Genomic DNA, 18,819 nt, shown 5'->3' with positions numbered 1-18,819 from the left:
CCTGTTCAGGGAACTAGATCCCACATGCCACAACTAAAAGATCCCGCCTGTCGCAACTAAAAGATCCTGCCTGTCGCAACTAAAACGATCCCGCATACTCATGCCGCAACTAAGACCCAATGCAGCCAAATAAATATTTTAAAAAAAATATAGGCACAAATTTTAAATGTTAGAAATGAAAAAGGAGACACAGTTAAAGATTCCTTTAAAAATCACAAAGAATACTATCAAAAATGTTTTGCCAAGACAATTGAAAACTTAAGAAAACATATAATTTCCTAGTAAACGAAAATTTACCAAAATAGATGTAGTAAATCATAGAAAATCAAAATACACTCAAATAAATAATTGCTAATTTAGAATCTGACCAACTCATTAGGATAGCTACTACCAAAAAAACATAAAATAACAATGTTGGCAAGGATGTGGAGAAATTGGTACCCTTGAGCAGTTTATGGGAAAGTAAAACTGTACAGCTACTGTGAAAAAAAGTTTAGTGTCCTCAAAAAATTAAAAATACAATCACAGTACGATCCAGAAATCTACTTCTGGGTATACATACAAATAACTGAAAGCAAGCATTCAAACAGATATTTGTACATGTCCATAGCAGCATTATTTGCCGTAGCCAAATGGTGGAAGCAAATCAAGTGTCTATCAACACATAAATGGATAAACAAGATGTGGTATATACATACAATGGAATATTACTCTGCCCTAAAAAGGAAGGAAATTCTGACATATGCTACAACATGGTTGAATCTTACGCTGAGTGAAATAAGCCAGTCACAAAAAAACAAATACTATAGGATTCCATTTGTGTGAGGTGTGTGTGGTAGTCAAATCCTGAGACAGAAGGAATGGTGATTGCCAAGGCCTGGGGGGAGGGAGAATGGGGAGTTATTGTTTAAAGGGTAAAGAGTTTCGGTTTTGCACAATGAAAAGATTTCTGTGGCTGGATGTTGGTGATGGCATACAACGTGAATGTACTTAATGCCACTGAACTGTACACTTAAAAATGGATAGGATGATAAATTTTAACTCGTGTATTTTACCACAAATAAAAAACAGAAAATAATTTTTCAGAAAAAACATATACTAAGAACATATAATTTTATAGACACGTTAAACAAAACCTTCAAAGAAAAGATTATTTCTATTTTATGCAACCTATCCCAGGAGTTTAAAAAGAAAGGAAAAACTTGTTAGCTTATATTATGAAGCTAATATAATCTTGAGAAAGGAAAATTAGGAAAATCTAACTAAAATATTTGCAAAACAAATTCAACTACATATCTTTTTATTTTTTTCGGTATGCGGGCCGCTCACTGCTGTGGCCTCTCCCCCCTCAACTACATATCTTTAAATCAAGACCAAATAAGTTTAATAACAGAAAAGTCATTAATGTAATATATCACATTAAAAAAATTAAGGGAGGGCTTCCCTGGTGGCGCAGTGGTTGAGAGTCCGCCTGCCGATGCAGGGGACATGGGTTCGTGCCCCGGTCCGGGAAGATCCCACATGCCGCGGAGCGGCTGGGCCCGTGAGCCATGGCCGCTGGGCTTGCGCGTCCGGAGCCTGTGCTCCGCAACGGGAGAGGCCACAACAGTGAGAAGCCCGTGTACTGCAAAAAAAAACAAAAAAAATAATAAAAAAATAAATTAATTAATTAAGGGAGGGAATTCCCTGATGGTCCAGTGGTTAAGACTCCACGCTTTCACTGCCGAGGGCCCGGGTTTGATCTCTGGTGGGCGACCTAAGATCCCACAAGGCGTGCAGTGTGGCCAAAAAAATAAATAAATAAAATAAAATATAGGAAAAAGTGACCTTTCCATAAGATCCAGAAAAAAATTTCAATAAAAATACCTACTTATTTTTTTAAGACCTTACAAAACTAGGGAACTTCCTTACCTTGATGAGAGCCATTTATAAAAACTTGTAAATTGTTAAAACTCCAAATCAGAAAATAAACAGGGTAAAAAAAGTCTTAATTTCATTCAGCTTAAAATGCCAAGTTACTGAACTAGTAACCAGCATAAATCTAAGGTCACTCTGTACCCCAAATCCTATAGCATGGTTAACACAGATGAAACCCTGGCAAGAGTCAATTGTACATGCTTTAATTCACTTGTTCTACAATGCCAAAAAGCTAAAAAGCCAACTTGAAATTAAGAATACATGCACCTATCTGAGCAAATCTCATCAAAGTGGTCAAAATGGAATCTAGTATTTTGTCTTTTATAATGGCATCAAAGGATATTGCAACAATTTAAAAGAATAAAGAACTAAGGATGTAACAAGCCAAAATACCCAACTTCACCATAATGGTCTTTTATGGTTGCAGATGCATTCATTTATCTAATTTTAACCTTGAATCAAGAAAAAGCAAAAAAGGGGCACAGAAGACTCTGGAGCAACAGGGACACATCTCCATTGTTCTATTTCTTTTTTAATTTTTTAAAATGCTTTTGCTTTTATCAAAGTTACCCATACACATAATTTACACAGTCAATAGTTCAAGGAAAGTAGTTTCCTACTGGTTCCCCCACTTCTTTCCTCAATCCAGAGGCAATGATTTTAGCTGGTTATTTTATCATTTTTTCTCTATACTCCTTAATATATTTTGTGTTGCTACTTCTTCAGTTTTCAATTTTAGGAGTATCTATTGACTTTTCATTGTGAAACATAAGGACTTAAGCTCTACTCCTGGAACCCGGTCCTCCCACCCACACTTTGTATCTCATGTATTCCCCTATCCTTCCAAATGTAAAGAAAATAAAGAAGTGTTATCACCTAATTATCCAGGTGACAGGAATATGGGGTTTACTACATTACTTTCTTCTTTTTTTGGTGTAAAATTTTAATATTTAAAAAGAAAATTCAGCAACACTAGTGAAATATGGGAGAAAAAGTAATATATTTTATCTTTGCATCAAGTAATATATATAAATTATCTAGAAGGAATGAAATATTAAATTTACATGACTGAAATTTTCACATAATATAATAATATATACATCTAAAACTTTTTCACTTTATAAAAATTTCTTCAATGTAATTTTAAACTAGGCCACTTTATTTTTATTTTATATTGGAGTATAGTTGATTAACAGTGTTGTGTTAATTTCAGGTGTACAGCAAAGTGATTCAGTTATACATACACATGTATCTATTCTTTTAAAAATTCTTTATGCTAAGATACTTCATAATCTAAATAAAATTTTTTTGAGAGAGAGGACCAAACTACGGGACTGTGACAATTTTGCTTTATAGCTTTGTGATTTTCCTAACACAACAGATGTGCCTACTCTGCCAACTGCAAGAGAAGCCAAAGTGACAGAATAATTATTACTAAAACTCAGTAAGTTTGATCAGAGATAGGTGTTCCCTGCTCCTCTATGAATATCTACTTTGGAACTAAAACACTGGCCACTGAATTTCAGATAAAGAACCTAATAAAGTCTTAATTAAAGTAAAAGCATTTATAATCACTTATTTATTAAGGAAAATTAGAAGAATTATCTAAATTAGGCATGTAAAATGCTAAATTTGTCATCTATCCTCATTAGGGCAGCAATGTTCCCTCTCATAAACTATCAATAAATCTTTCATTTCCTTTATCCCTCCCACAAGAAATCGTCATACTATGGATTTTAAGATTATGCAGGCATAAAATTTCTATATAAAGAAATACATATTATAAAACTTTTACAGCATATTCAAGTAGAAGCAGCTTGAGCTGTATAAATTTGTCTCACTGTAACCCTGTTTCAGATCCTCCATCATCCAACTGAAAGACAGCAGCTGAGAAATGGTGATCACAGTTGCTCCGATCTTTTAACATCGCCCATGGACACAATTCTGCAGCTCCTTGTAATTGACACTTAAGAGCCAGATGGGAAAGTATCAGCCTATACTCTGTGAATGTATAGAACTAGCCACGGTTCTAGTCATTCCTAGCTACCATGATCTGGATTAAGAGTTTAAGGAGTTTAAGAGTTGTCTTTTATAAAACAATAGCGTTTAGGTATGTAATTAACTTCTTAAAGGCAATGGATACCTGTTGCAAATAACTGCCAAAAACATATTATAGGGACCTCCCTGGTGGTGCAGTGGTTAGAAATCCACCTGCCAATGTAGGGGACACGGGCTCCAGCCCTGGTCCAGGAAGATCCCACATGCTGCGCAGCAACTAAGCCTGTGTGCCACAACTACTGAGCCTGAGCTCTAGAACCAGCAAGCCACAACTACTGAGCCCATGTGTCACAACTACTGAAGCCCTCATGCCTAGAGCCCATGCTCCACAGAGAAGCCACCGCAATGAGAAGCCCACGCACCGCAACGAATAATAACACCTGCTCACCGCAACTAGAGAAAGCCCATGCGCAGCAACAGACCCAACACAGCCAAAAATGAATAAATAAATAAATAGTTTATATTAAAAAAAGTAAAACACTTAACATATCATCTAGAAAACTCCATTCTAAACCTCAAATAAGCAGATGCCAAAAGGAAAAACTAATCTTAATTAGTTTAAGTAAACTATGAAATTTAGGCAACCACCATGATGCAAAAGAAAAGTAGCATGTGTTACAGTATACATGCACCAAGGACTCATGCAGGAAAATATGGTTGAAATGGCTTTTCACATTTGTACAGGTTAACAGTATTTTGAGAGCTAAGAGTCACAGAATGAAATTTTATCCAAAACTAAATAGTTTAAGTTTCTAAACTGCAGTTATTTGTTACCTATTTAAAAATGCATTTTATAATAGAGCAACTGTTTAAAAGCAAAGATCAATGGAAGAAATACTGAGACAGTGATTAGCAGTGAAAGCACAACACGTAACATTAGAAGAAGCATGAGAAACAGGTATCACTGGAGCACTATTTCAAAATTATTAATGTGATTATCCATTTTACCTTCCTTAGCACATGGCCTTTGCCCATTTCAACCCAGCTAGACAGGTGATTAGAATTTGTTCCAAAATAAATAAAAGAAAAAAAGCACCTTATAATCAACTTTAGATATGCAGAACAGATATATGAAGCAAGAGAAGAGTTTTATAAGCCAAGTTAATATCCTGAGGTTTAATAAATTTATTTACTTTGCCCTTTAGCATGTCAATAATCAAGCTTGGAGGATTCCTATAGCATTTACTTCAAAGTATAGAGAAAGTTCCCTTTTGCAACCTTAAGGCTTAGTTACTTGGTTAGAATAAGGAGGAAAGAGAGGTTGAAGTAAATTTTACTTCTTTCTAGCCAAAAATTTTGGAGATGAAAGGAGGAAAAAAAAGTGTGTCCCAAGGGAGATAGGTGTGTTAGCTAAATCAGAGTAATGACAAAAGTATTATTTTGATTCTCAAAAGAAACTGTCTCTCTAGGTGTCCCTGGCACCAAATAGGGTATGGTCCATTAATATGGCCATGCTGTGTGGTTTAGCTTTCCCCAAATGCCCTTAGTTCTTATGTGATAGAAGCCAGTAGGATGCCAGGGGCCAGAATGGAGGTTATGGTAAAGTCTCAGAGATATGAAAACAGAGAGAACTGAGGGGTGGCCTGATCAGGAGGAGGTAAATAAATGGCTGATGCTCCACTGAAACACCGTCCAAGTGGAAAGAATAGATCAAGAGTTCACTAGCCACCCTTCCAGATCGGTGGCCCTAAGTAAACTAAGTGAACAGGTAAACAAGAAACCCACACTGGAAATCAGAAAAGACAAAGATACGATGTAGTACGATCCCAACTTTTCCTCCTAACATGGGGTTACGTATGCCATACTCTTACTTCGATACGCAAAGATGCCATCTTAAGGAAATAAGCAAGAGGATGGGGACCAAGGATTGTTATAAAAGAGGCTGGGTACTAACTATGGAAACTAATTAAATTACCAGATCAAACTAAGGTTTAAAATAAACTGGTTGCCTACTTAAAATTTCTTCCTTAAAAAAAAAAAATTTCTTCCTCGAACCAACGAAGAAGACTAAATCGGCTATAGATAGATAGCTACATATTCTCTGCAAATCCCAGGTACAATGCAAGTGAATTTACCACCATAAGAATTCCAAAAGTGAGAAGAAATATACACATTAACAATCAGCTATATGTGTGTGTGAATTATATACACACACAACTATAAAAATTTTCCCAGCCTATTAAACAGAAAATGAAGGCAATGGAAACTATGTCCTATAAGAAAGGGTAAGATGTTTTTACATCATTTCTCAAACTAACATAAAATGTACTTATTGAAGTATTGGGGGGAAATGAAGATCCATTCTAAATGAGTTCTAGTTTTTTAATTTGACTTGATTTTCTGTTGAAAGGCAAAGAAGATATTTTCCTAACATGATTATTAAAAGAGAGTAAATACTTGTACTTCTACAAACGTAATAACCAAGGTAAAAAGAAAATGAATCTATTAGGAATTACGGAGTTATCTATTATTTCTCAGACTGCCATCAATTCTGGGAGACATCTACTACCTCTTTTTTTTTTTAAATTAATTTATTTATTTTTGGCTGCATTGGGTCTTCGTTGCTGTGCGCGGGCTTTCTGTAGTTGCGGTGAGCGGGGGCTACTCTCCCTTGTGCTGCGCGGGCTTCTCATTGCGGTGGCTTCTCTTGTTGAGGAGCACGGGCTCTAGGTGCGCGGGCTTCCGTAGTTGTGGCACAAGGGCTTCAGTAGTTGTGGCTTGCGAGCTCTAGAGCGCAGGCTCAGTAGTTGTGGCACACGGGCTTAGCTGCTCCGCAGCCGCAGGCAAGTGGCATCTACCCAGACCAGAGCTCGAACCCGTGTCCCCTGTATTGGCAGGTGGATTCTTAACCACTGCGCCATCAGGGAAGCCCTTTACTACTTCTTCCACATCAATGCCAGGCACACTCTAGCCAAAGAGATTGGCTTATATCCCATTAAATACAGTGATATCTTTATATTTTTACTAATTAAAATTTTCATTTTTTCCTTCAATCACCTAATTAGCATAATTTTCCAAGCAGAAATACTAATTTGGGATTTGTAAAATCACACTTGGTTGTGAAACATAATTTAGTGAAATATTCACTAAATTATAACTTAAGATTCTTCATAAAAGTTGTTTTCATACTTTCCATGAATTAAATGAAAATAAACTATTATTTTCTCTATATTTAAATAACATGGTTGACAAACAGGTATAATGTATATGCTTTTAGGGCCAAGAAGTCTCACAAACACAGAAATGGATAACTTAAAAAAATTTTTTTAAACCTTTTTAATTTCATTTTCTATATGGAATTAAATGTACTTTATGCAAGTCCTACAAAAATCACTATCAGCTTCCTCAGAGAGTGTGAAAACAGGATCACAAAAGAAATCAGAGTTTTAATTAAAACTAATACTTTACTATTTCTCTAGTAATGTGCTGAAAAATTAAATTTTGGAATGTATTTAAACTAGCACCAGTTTCTTTTGACCTTTAAAAATCACGTACTTTTATCGTTTGCATTCTAGGATGATGAAAGAGAAAAAAAACAAACATGTAACAGCTCTTTTTGTGAAGTCTCAAGAAACATAAGAAAAATTTCCTGGTCAAATTACAATAAAAACACAAAACATTAAACCTTTCTTGCTGGGCAGCTACCTATTATGTTTAACAGGCTTGAAACAAAATGTGTCAGAGATCAAGAGTAAGTTATCTGATATGTCAAGTGCATAAGGTCAAAGGTCCAATTTTATTAGGTCAGAGGTGGTATAAATAAAATCTTATATGTCAAAGAAGAAGGGTCACAGATAAAGTGTATATAATATAAAGACATCACAGATGACAAGTAATAACTTTAAGTAGAACAAGTATGTTTACTATAGATACCTTTGCTGATTAAAAATGACGTGTGTGTGTAAATATAAAATTGCCTTTCTGTATTACACAACTACATTGCACACTTGTTTTCAGGAAAAATGGGCTATAACCAAGAATAACTACATGAATCGAGAACTTAAAGAAAATTTAATACTTTTATACTGAAACAGTACACAAAATGAATACATCAATCAAATCTCAAACCACAACAGCTAAACATCAAACTATGCTTTAGTAGCTAAAAAAGTTAGATAATATTACACATTTTTCTTCCAAAGTACATGAATTAAATATTCTTTCCTTCTCTACTTCTCTCATTGAGATAAAAACACATAAAATTTAGATTCCAGTTTACATAATAGCAGTGCTCCACAAAATTTTAAAATATTTTTTTGTAAATTGAATAATATATTTAGTTTTTTTTATTAAGAGAACTTAGTTACAAACAATTTTTATAAGTGGAAGAATTTCCTTTATAATGGGAATAATTAAATTCTAATTAATGAAGCAATTGAGAATTTTTTTTCATAGTGGAACACACATAAACTTGACTCTAGCTCTAAACAGTAAACTTAAGTAGAGAATGGGGATAATCACATGAATGATTCAAGTAAAAAAAAAAAAAAATTCCATGTTACTCTCTCTTAAAATACCCATACGATTTGATTAAAAGGCAAAAAAATTATTTCAGGTAAACTAAATAGATGATTAGTTCCATTTTTTATTTCACCTTTATTAATGGTACCTAAAGCCATTCTGTATAACCTTTCAGTTCAACTCAACTAAATGAGTTCTTATTAAATACCATACTATGTGTCAAGCATTATGTCAAACAATGGCTATTAGAGAAATTAAACATTTAAAGACTTCCAATTTCAGCCACAGTGACTGGCTTATACTGGACTAATCTTCCAACTCCAAAAGTTGCACAAAATATACAAAACATCTATTTAAAGGCATTAAAGAACAGCCAACACAGCCAGAACTTGAGAGACCATGATCCCTAAAAGGAGGAAAGCACATGAGGCGAGCTCCACATTCACTCTGGATTTTTCCCTAAGGGCGTATGCCAATTTTTGGCATGAGAGAACAGCGCAAGGTGAAAGTGGCAGTCTTACTAAGCTGAGGAGACAGAATTTGGTTTAGAGCTGTCAAAATAGTTGGAACTTGAGGGGCAAAAATCCTTAAAAGGAGGAATCATAAAGAAGTGAGCCAAATTAACCATGTGCAATTTCCCCTCAAACACTGGTCATATCCAGAAACTTAGGAGAAAACAGCAGCTTTGTTCCTCCTACCTAGGTAAGATTTATTAAGAACCATCCACAGAATTACCCCTGCTTCCTGACAGCATCCATTCCAGAGCAAAGTCCCACGTCCTTGAACACTCCCCCCAACCTCCAGGTCACCTAGCAAAGATCCAAATCCTATAATAAGTCCTTTCTAACACATTATTGAGAAACTATAACTTCCCATAGTGTGCATTTTCCCTTCTTTTAACAAGTCAATAGACCTAATTTTATTCAACTGTAGATGCGTTCCTGATGGTCTTTGCCTGGAGAGCACTGACAAAAACCCAAGAAAAAGAATGAACTTCATATAAATATTAGGGATCAATCTCACAGACTTAAGGATGAGTGAAAGAAGCCAGGTACAAAAAGTACATACTGTATGATACCATTTATATGAAGTTCAAGAATAGGCAAGACTAACTGATTGTGCTAGTAGTCAGAGAACAGTTACCTTTTGGGGGCACGACTGAGATGGGGCATGAGGGAGCCTTCTGGGGTTCAAGAAATTATTTATGTGCTGATATGAGTGGAACAAATGTAAAAATTCATCAAGCTATATATACTTTAAATTTGTGTATTCTATTAATATATGCTCTACTTCAAAAAAGAGTTAAACACACATGTGCACATACACACAAGTACTGCCCTCAAAGAACCACAATAACCTTTCCTGGACATCTTAAAAGATGCTTGACAAACATGAATTTCTCATCTTTGGGTATGTTTAGAAATTTTCTATTAAAAATAGAACCCACAAATTCAGAGATTAGTAATGTCATACATATCTCAATAACAGTCGAGTGAAAAACATTTATAAAACTACTTATACAAATCTAAATTCCATGTAAATAGCAATTATAGGTAGATAAATAATGCCTTTCCAAAAATTTCTAAGTATTGTACTGATACAAAATTATCAATTTATATGATTTTTATATTGTTAACTGTTTTCCAAGAAACATAGAACATCACTAAATAAAATTATTTAAATTATTAATATTTTTAAATTATTAAAATACCATAAACCTTTTTTTGCACTGAAATTATATAAACAGTATTAAATTCTTATTTCTATGTTTCTTTTAATATATATACTAAGATAAGGACATTTGTATACTATATTGTAGTAGTTATTAAATATTAAATATAGTTTTAAATAATCACAGAAATACATATGAACATGGATTTCTTCATAATAGAAAAGAACATAGAAGGTACTCAATAAATGAACAAAATTAAAGCTTACCACTTCCTCATCTGAAAGTTCACGCCCTTGGATGCTGCTATTTTCTCTCACAGCTTGCTGGTGTTTTTTTCCTTTAATGTGGCTAAAAAGATACACCTCTGAAGAGATCTAAAAGCATAAAATCAAAGCAATGTAATGAACATATAATTATATCTTACTTTAAATATTACACATTCTATCCAGTATACTATATGCAAGTTGCGATCACTCTAGCATTTACATATTAGTTTTAAAAATATTTTCTTTAGAATACAATTCTGAGAATCCTCTAGAACAGGGGTGCCCAACCCCGGGTTCGCGGACCGTTACTGGACCTCTTAGGAACTGGGCCGCAGAGCAGGAAGTGAAAGGCGGCAGGTGACCGGCCAGCGAGCGAGCGGCTTCATCTGCCGATCCCTGTCGCTTCCGTTACCACCTGAACCATCCCCTCTCCCCCGTCCGTGGAAAAACTGTCTTCCACGAAATCTGGTCCCTGATGCCAAAAAGGTTGGGGACCTCTGATCCAGAAGACACATGGTCAAAAAGGCATGTCATCAAAGCCAACCTTAACAGAGTATCATTTCTTCTAAGTATCAAGGTTCAAGTTTCAGCACTGAAAATGTTCCTTTTCTTCTGTGGTCATAATACCCAAAAATATTGACTTGGGCTATCATTAAGCAGGTATACATCCATTTTAGCAGCAACTGCATGCTTTGGTTCTTTGCACTGCTACTCCTAACTGCTGATACTATTTTTGTACTACTTACTTACTTTGCATAAAAATCGTGAAAGAAATCCATGGTAGTCAGCAGATGCCTTAGTATGACTTTTAAAAGAGTGGGAGAATATATTTCCATAGTTTAATAAACTTTAGTAAATAAATTATAACGTATCATAACAATACTGATACTGACAACCTACCGGGACATTGCAGAGAGAACACTGCTTCTTTCTTTCATAAGGGGTCAATTTGGGGGCATAATCAGTATTTGCATGTCGTCCACTGCTTAACTCAGCAGCTTTTTCTTTTCTTTGCTCAATCTGCTCCATGTGCCTTCTAATGCTTTCATCATGCTGTAAATGAAGTCGAAGTGTGAGAATACAGAAATTTATTCAAGTTATACTGAGAACTTGAAAAAGTAATATTTCCATTAAACTTTCTAATATAACAAAATGTCTTAATTCAGTATTAACTTGGACACTGAGGACAAGAATCTACATAAAGCCCTTTAATATCTCCTACATGCACAGTAACATTTCCTAAAGTGTACTTCATGGAATTACACTGTGGGTTATTAATAAGTGTTGATATTTTGTGGAAGAGGTTCTATGGTCAAATAAACTTGGAAAATATTAAGTTAAAGCTACTTACTTACTCCAGCTTGTCACTGTGCATTATGACTCAATAAACCTAGCTTACACTAAGCAACATTTTACACACTTATTTGACGACAACATACTTTTTTTTTTTTTTTTTTTTGACAACATACTTTTGAGAAGCACTTCCTGGAACACACTATGGGAAATGTTGCCCCACAGGTAAAGACCAAGCTCATCCTCACAGCAGACAAGGCCCATCATGACACAGACCTTTACCCACATCGACTCCAGTGACTTCCCAGAAAACAAAAAATAAACCAACTAAAAAACACTATTTCAGACTTCTGACTTTGTGCTCATACCATTTCATACGGCTGGATGCCATCCCACCCATCTACCTATTCAATTCGTCTTTCTTTCAAGATTCAGCTCACAAATTATTCTCTAAAATTATTTCCCTGACTTCTGAAATTCTTCATGTTAGCTTAATATCCTCCTCTGTACTTTCATAGCACTCCATAGCACTCTAACCATATGGAAATTATCTGCTTAGCATCTGAATCTCACACTAGATTGAGTTCTTGAAACTGAGAGAGAACCATGTCTTACTCATCTCTGTATCCCCATGCCTAGCACAAGACTCAATAAATATTTGCTGCATTAAATTTAAATATATGATAAAGTTCTAGAGCTATGCAAATAGTAAAATAGGGTTCTCTACTCCCTGGAATTTACTACCCCTGTGAAAACCCAACATGTAAATAATTGTGACACAATGTAAAATATTCATACTGCTAGAAACTACTAATGGTAAAGATTTTCTAGAAAATATCAGCTTATCATAATCTCCCAAGCAACAACTGTGCAATTCATAAACATTGAAATAATCTTTTAGTTTATTTCTAAATAATTAAAAGTCTGTGAATATAAGAAAGCTAGTAGCAATGTCTTCAAGTCATTAACAAATTAATTACTAAAATCAAGAAATGCTAAAATTCCTTTACATTTTTTCTGTCAATTGCTTTATCTTACTAAAATAATTTCAGGTTTCAGATAGTTGAGTTGGAATTGATCATAGCCAAAACCATATGTCTTATTCTCCAAATACTGATATTAGGAATACAAATTAATTCAGTTTTTTTAAAAGAAATATGACTGATTCTTTTCTTTTTTTAATAAATTTATTTATTTTATTGATTTATTTTTGGCTGCATTGGGTCTTTGTTGCTGCACGTGGGCTTTCTCTAGTTGTGGCGAGTGGGGGCTACTCTTTGTTGCAGTGCGTGTGCTTCTCATTGTAGTGGCTTCTCTTGTTGCGGAGCACAGGCTCCAGGTGCACGGGCTTCAGTAGTTGTGGCTCCGGGCTCTAAAGAGCAGGCTTAGTAGTTGTGGCGCACGGGCTTAGTTGCTTCGTGGCATGTGGGATCTTCCCGGACCAGGGCTTGAACCCCTGTCCCCTACATTGGCAGGTGGATTCTTAACCACTGGGCCACCAGGGAAGCCCTAATTCAGTTTTTTTCTTTTTTTTTTTTTTTTTTGCGGTACGTGGGCCTCTCACTGTTGTGGCCTCTCCCGTTGTGGAGCACAGGCTCCGGACACGCAGGCTCAGCGGCCATGGCTCATGGGCCCAGCCGCTCCGTGGCATGTGGGATCTTCCCGGACCGGGGCACGAACCCGTGTCCCCTGCATCGGCAGGCGGACTCTCAACCACTGTGCCACCAGGGAAGCCCCTAATTCAGTTTTTATACAATTAATTAAATCGATAAAATTTTAATCTCATGCTACATTAAAATAGCTCTAAAATTTCAAATTAAAATATATAATATTCCTACCTTGAGCTGAATTTTTTTCTGTAGCTCTTCCATAGCTTCTTGTTGAGCAGCTGTGAGTGCTGCCAATCGTTCTTCCCTGTCTCTATAAGAAGATATTTAAAAATTATAAACTCAACTGCTTAGAGTAACAAATTTCATGAGGTTAAAAAAATACAATTAGGATACACAGGCTTATATGTTCTAGAGAGTTTTTTAAATTATTTTTTTCTGAATGCCTATTAAGTCTCAGATATATTATTGCTCATTAAACATTTGGGAAGCAACAGACATTATTATTTATAAAAGTAGGTTTCTGGACCCAAGAATGGGTTTAAATACTAGCTCTGGGCTGTCATTTAAATATGGCATATTGAAAATATATATTTATCTCTTTTCCCTTCCAAAAACCTATAAAACAATATGAAAGGAATAGAAAAGGCAAAAATTCACAAAGACAAAGAGAATACGAGAGGAATCAATCACAAACAAATTATAAGACATACAAAGAAGTATGACCATGTTTAAGAAAAGTGCAGTCAAATGGAACTCTCTGAATGAGGCCATATGCTAGATTTATTTGGTATTATAAATACATTATAAGAATTAAAAGAAAGCATGCCAACCTAAGGAAAAATATTGTGACAATGATTCAACAGATAGAGAATCTCAACAGAGAAAGAGAAAACGTTTTTTAAGAACTTTCCAACAAAAGGAACTAGGAGTCCTTAAACAAATGGCTTTCTATGGATGGAGCAGGGAAAATATAAGATGAATTTGAAGCATCTTGCAGTGCCAGGAAGTAAGGAAGTACTCAAAAAAACAAAATGATGAAGTATGTCAAAGGCAAGCAGGGGTCAAATGAAAAAGCTTCCAATGTCCAAAGGTGAAACAATTTGAGCAACAAAATAAATACCATAATACTGGTTTGTAACCCATAGTAGAATACAAATATAAACGAGTCCCCATTGACATAACAAAGGAATTTAATAAATAAATGGGAGAACAAATATCCTGTACAGAAGAACTGCAAATAATTTATGTATAAATTCGTGTCTCAAGGAGGTAGAGAATAACTCCCCATCTCTTCAGCATAGGCTTGCTTCCAAGGAGGACAGCATAGGGAAATTTTTAAACTATACAGTGGAGAAATCTGACAAATACTACCTTAGCCAGGTGATCAAGGTTAACAAAATCAGTGATAAGTCAAGGTGACAGTATGAACCTTAGACATTTTAAAAATGGTAATTCATATTCACCCCTGTGCTTCCTCCCAAAACCCATAACCTCAGTCTAACCATGAGAAAAACATCAGACAAATCTTAAGAGAGGAAAAGTCTACAAAATACCTAACCACTACTCAGAACTGTCAAGGTCATCAAAACCATGGAAAGTCTGAGAAACTGTTACAACTCAGAAGAACCTGAAGAGAAATGACAATTAAATAGCTGAAGAAATAGTGGCCACTTTCCAAATTTTATGAAAAGCATTAATGTACAGAGTAGGATAATCATGAAGAGAACCAACCTACTGGTGAAAAACAAAGTCAAAAAGAAAATTTTGAAAACAGGAAAAAACCCCCAACAACTCACCATATACAGAGGAAAAACAGTATGATTAATGGCTGACTTTTCATGAGAAACAACCAAAGTAAGAAGATTCAAAGTACTGAAAGAAAAACCAAGAATTCTATATCCATCAAAACTACCATTCAAAAGGAAGCCAAAATAAAAATATTCCCAGATAAGCAAACACCAAGATAATTCAATGAAAGCAAACCTGCCTTGCAAGAAATACTGAAGGAAGTCCATCTAGCTGAAAAGATATGCCAAAGGGTAACTTGAATCCACAGAAAGAAATGAAATACACAGGAAACGATAAATATGAGGATAAATATAAAGGAATCTACAAATACATTTTCTCTATTATTCTAATTCCTTTGAAAAATGTGGGACTGCATTTAAAAAATCGTAACACTGTATTGTTGAGTTTATGACATATATAGATGTAATATATATGACAGTACAAGAAGAAAAAGACATAGTGCTATATTGGAACAAAGTTGCTCTATTTTACCAAAATTAAGTTAATTTTAACGTGAAGTAGTTTGTGATAAGTCAAGATGAATACTGTAATAAAGAAAGCAAACACTAAGCAAATAACTAAAGTAATACAGTTTTTAAAATCAAGAGAAAAATGTAAATGATGCCCTAAAAAGTACTGGTTGAGGGACTTCCCTGGTGGCACAGTGGTTAAGAATCCCCCTGCCAATGCAGGGGACACACGTTTGAGCCCTGGTCCGGGAAGATCCCACATGCCGCAGATCAACTAAGCCTGTGCGCCACAACTACCAAAGCCTGGGCGCCTAAAGCCCGGGCTCCGCAACAAGAGAAGCCACTGCAATGAGAAGGCCAGGCACCGCAACGAAGAGTGGCCTCTGCTGGCGGCAACTAGAGAAAGCCCACACACAGCAATGAAGACCCAACACAGCCAAAACTAAATAAATCAATAATTTTTAAAATGTACTGGTTTAACAAAAAAGAAGACAGTAAAGGAGAAAAAAAACTTGAGACATACAGAAAACAAATATCAAAATGGCAGACATTAAATTCAGTCATATCAATAAATTACATTAAATAAGAATGGACTAAACAATCAAAAGGCAGAAAATAGAAGGCCAGATATAAAAAGAAACCTCAACTATATATAAGTGACACACTTTAGATACAAAGACACAAAAAAATGTTCCCCTTTAGACAGAAAAAGACATATCATATAAACAATAAACATGGCAATATTTAAAAAATAAAAAAAATTGACTTTAAGATAAGAAATATTTTTTTAAAAACCCAACGAGGGATATTTCATAATGATAAAAGGGTCAATACTTCAAGGAGTTATAATAAGTATAAATTACATGCCTTTAATACTAAGGCACCAAAATACATGAAGCAAAAAACTGTCAAAACTGAAAAGAGAAATAGACAATTCAACAATTATTTTTGGAGATTTCAATAACTCTATCTCAAGAATTAATACAACTAGACAGAAAATCAGTAAGTATACAGAAGACTAAACACTATCAACTAACTTTATTTAACTGACATTTAGAGAACACTCATCCAAAACAGCAGAATACACGTATTTTCCAAGAGCACATAGAACATTCCCTAGGATAGTCTACATTCAAGACCATAAAGTAATAAGTTCAATAAATTTAAAAGGACTGAAATCATACAGAAAACATTCTTCAACCACAAAATATTTAATTAGAAAACAGAAAAACGGGAGACATTCCAAATATTTGGAAACTAAATAACATGCTTCTGAATAACTCAGGAATCAGAAATCATAAGAAATATTAGAAAAAATCTTGAATTGAATGAAAATAAAAATACAATGTATCAAAACTGATGAGATGAAATTAAAGAAGTGCTAAGAAGAAAACTGGTAATTCAAATGCTTATATTAGAAATGCAGAAATATCTAAAATTAATCAACTAAGTTTTGACTTTATAAAAGTAGGAAAAGCAAAGCTAATCAAATCCAAAATAAGCAGAAGGAACGAAATGATAAATATCAAAGTGGAAATCAATGTAACAGAAAACAGAAACATAATGTAGAAATCCAAAGAAACCAAAAGCTGGTTTTTTGGAAAGATCAACAAAATGTACAAACCTTTAGCTAGACTACCAAGAGACAGAGAGACAGAAAGACAGAGACAGAGAGGAGAGACATAAATTAGCAAATAAGGAATGAAAAGAGGAACATCACTATAGATCATGTTACAATTAAAATCCTTATAAGGAGCTATTAACAACTTTATAAAAATACACAACTTAGATGAAAAGGACAAATTCATAGAAAAACACAAATTACCAAAGCTGACTCAATAAGAAACAGAAAAATCTCAACAGATTGATAACATGTTAAGAAAAATTTATTTGGTAATTTAAAGTCTTCCCCAAAAGATAACTCCAAACCCAGATGGCTTCACTAGTATACTGAACATTTAGCAAGAAAAAGTAACAATTCTACACAAAGAGTTTCTGTAAATAGTGGAGGAAAAAACACTTCCCATCACATTCTCTGAGGCTAGGATTGCCATGACATGAAAGCCAGACAAAGACATCACAAGAAAATTACACAACAATATCCCTTATGAATACATCCTTAATAAGAATTCAACAACACATAAAAAAGATTTTACACTACGACCAAGTGCGAATTAACCCAGGAATGTAAAGTTGGTTTAATATCCAAAGATTAATTAATGTAATAAACCATATTAATAAAAAATGAAAGCTACATGATCATCTCAGTGAATGCCCCCAAAGAAGCATTTATTTAACCAAATTAAAAGTACATGCGTGCTAAAAACTCTCAATAAATTAGAAATAGAAGAGAACTTCTTCAACCTGATAATGAGGATTTATGAGAAACCTACAACTACATCATACGTAATAGTGAAAGACCGAATGTTTTCCCCCTAAGATCAAGAACAAAATAAGGATATACAATGTCACAACTTCTATTAATGTTATATTGTAGGATCTAGTCAGTGCAATAAGGCAAGAAAAAGAAATTAAAGACATCTGTATTAGAAAGCAAGAAGTAAAACAATCTCAATTTGCAGAGGACATGAGCCTTTATGTAAAATATCCTAAGGAAAAACAACAGCAAAAAAGAAATCACTAATAGGAAAATACGCATAGGAAAGTTGCACAAGATCATAAAAAATTATAAAATAAAATATATAAAAAATTGATTGTATTTCTACATACTAGCAAAAATACTAACAAAAATGAAATAAAATAACTCCATTCACTATGGCTTCAAAAAGAGTACTTAGGAAAATATTTAAGAAAAGAAATGCAAGACCTATTTTCTAGAAACTAAAAAATACTGTTGAGAGAAATTAAAGCAGATAGAGACACATACCATATTCATGGATCATATACAATATTGTAAAGATGGCAATTCTTCCCACAATGACTTATAGATTCAAGGCATTACTATAAAAATGCTTGCAAGCTTTCTTTTTTTAGAAATTGGCAAGCCTACCCTAAAAAGTTATTTGGAAAGCAATTCTGAAAGAGAACAACAACATTAGAGAACCTACATTAATTGATTTCAAAACTTGCTAGAAAGCTACAGTAGTTAAAACAGTGTGGTGCTGGAGTAAGAATAGACATGTAGATATCAAAAGAACAGGACAGAGTCCAGAAATAAACCCTTATATCTATGATTAATTGACCGTGAAGAGGCAGCAAGGATAGTCTCTTAAAAGCTACCCTCTTCAACAAATGGGGCTGTGATAAATGGATATTTATATGCA

General features: G+C 34.4%; 1 protein-coding gene across 4 annotated transcripts in view; it reads right to left on the bottom strand.

Annotated features, from left to right (window-relative positions):
• The window catches only part of SCAPER (S-phase cyclin A associated protein in the ER), a 493,982-nt gene that overhangs the window by 284,969 nt on the left and 190,194 nt on the right, over positions 1–18,819 (bottom strand). For all 4 annotated transcript variants that reach the window (XM_073801292.1, XM_019950258.2, XM_019950268.3 and 1 more), the window contains 3 exons: positions 13,506–13,587; positions 11,275–11,427; positions 10,375–10,482 (listed from right to left, as the gene is read on the bottom strand). In XM_073801292.1, the coding sequence (XP_073657393.1) occupies positions 10,375–10,482; positions 11,275–11,427; positions 13,506–13,587 (343 nt within the window). The remainder of the gene's footprint in view (positions 1–10,374; positions 10,483–11,274; positions 11,428–13,505; positions 13,588–18,819) is intronic.

Source organism: Tursiops truncatus, chromosome 2 (genome assembly GCF_011762595.2).
Source record: "Tursiops truncatus isolate mTurTru1 chromosome 2, mTurTru1.mat.Y, whole genome shotgun sequence".
Taxonomy (NCBI): Eukaryota; Metazoa; Chordata; class Mammalia; order Artiodactyla; family Delphinidae; genus Tursiops; species Tursiops truncatus.
The sequence above is the reverse complement of the archived record's forward strand: the minus strand, read 5'-3'. Positions and strand labels throughout refer to the sequence as shown.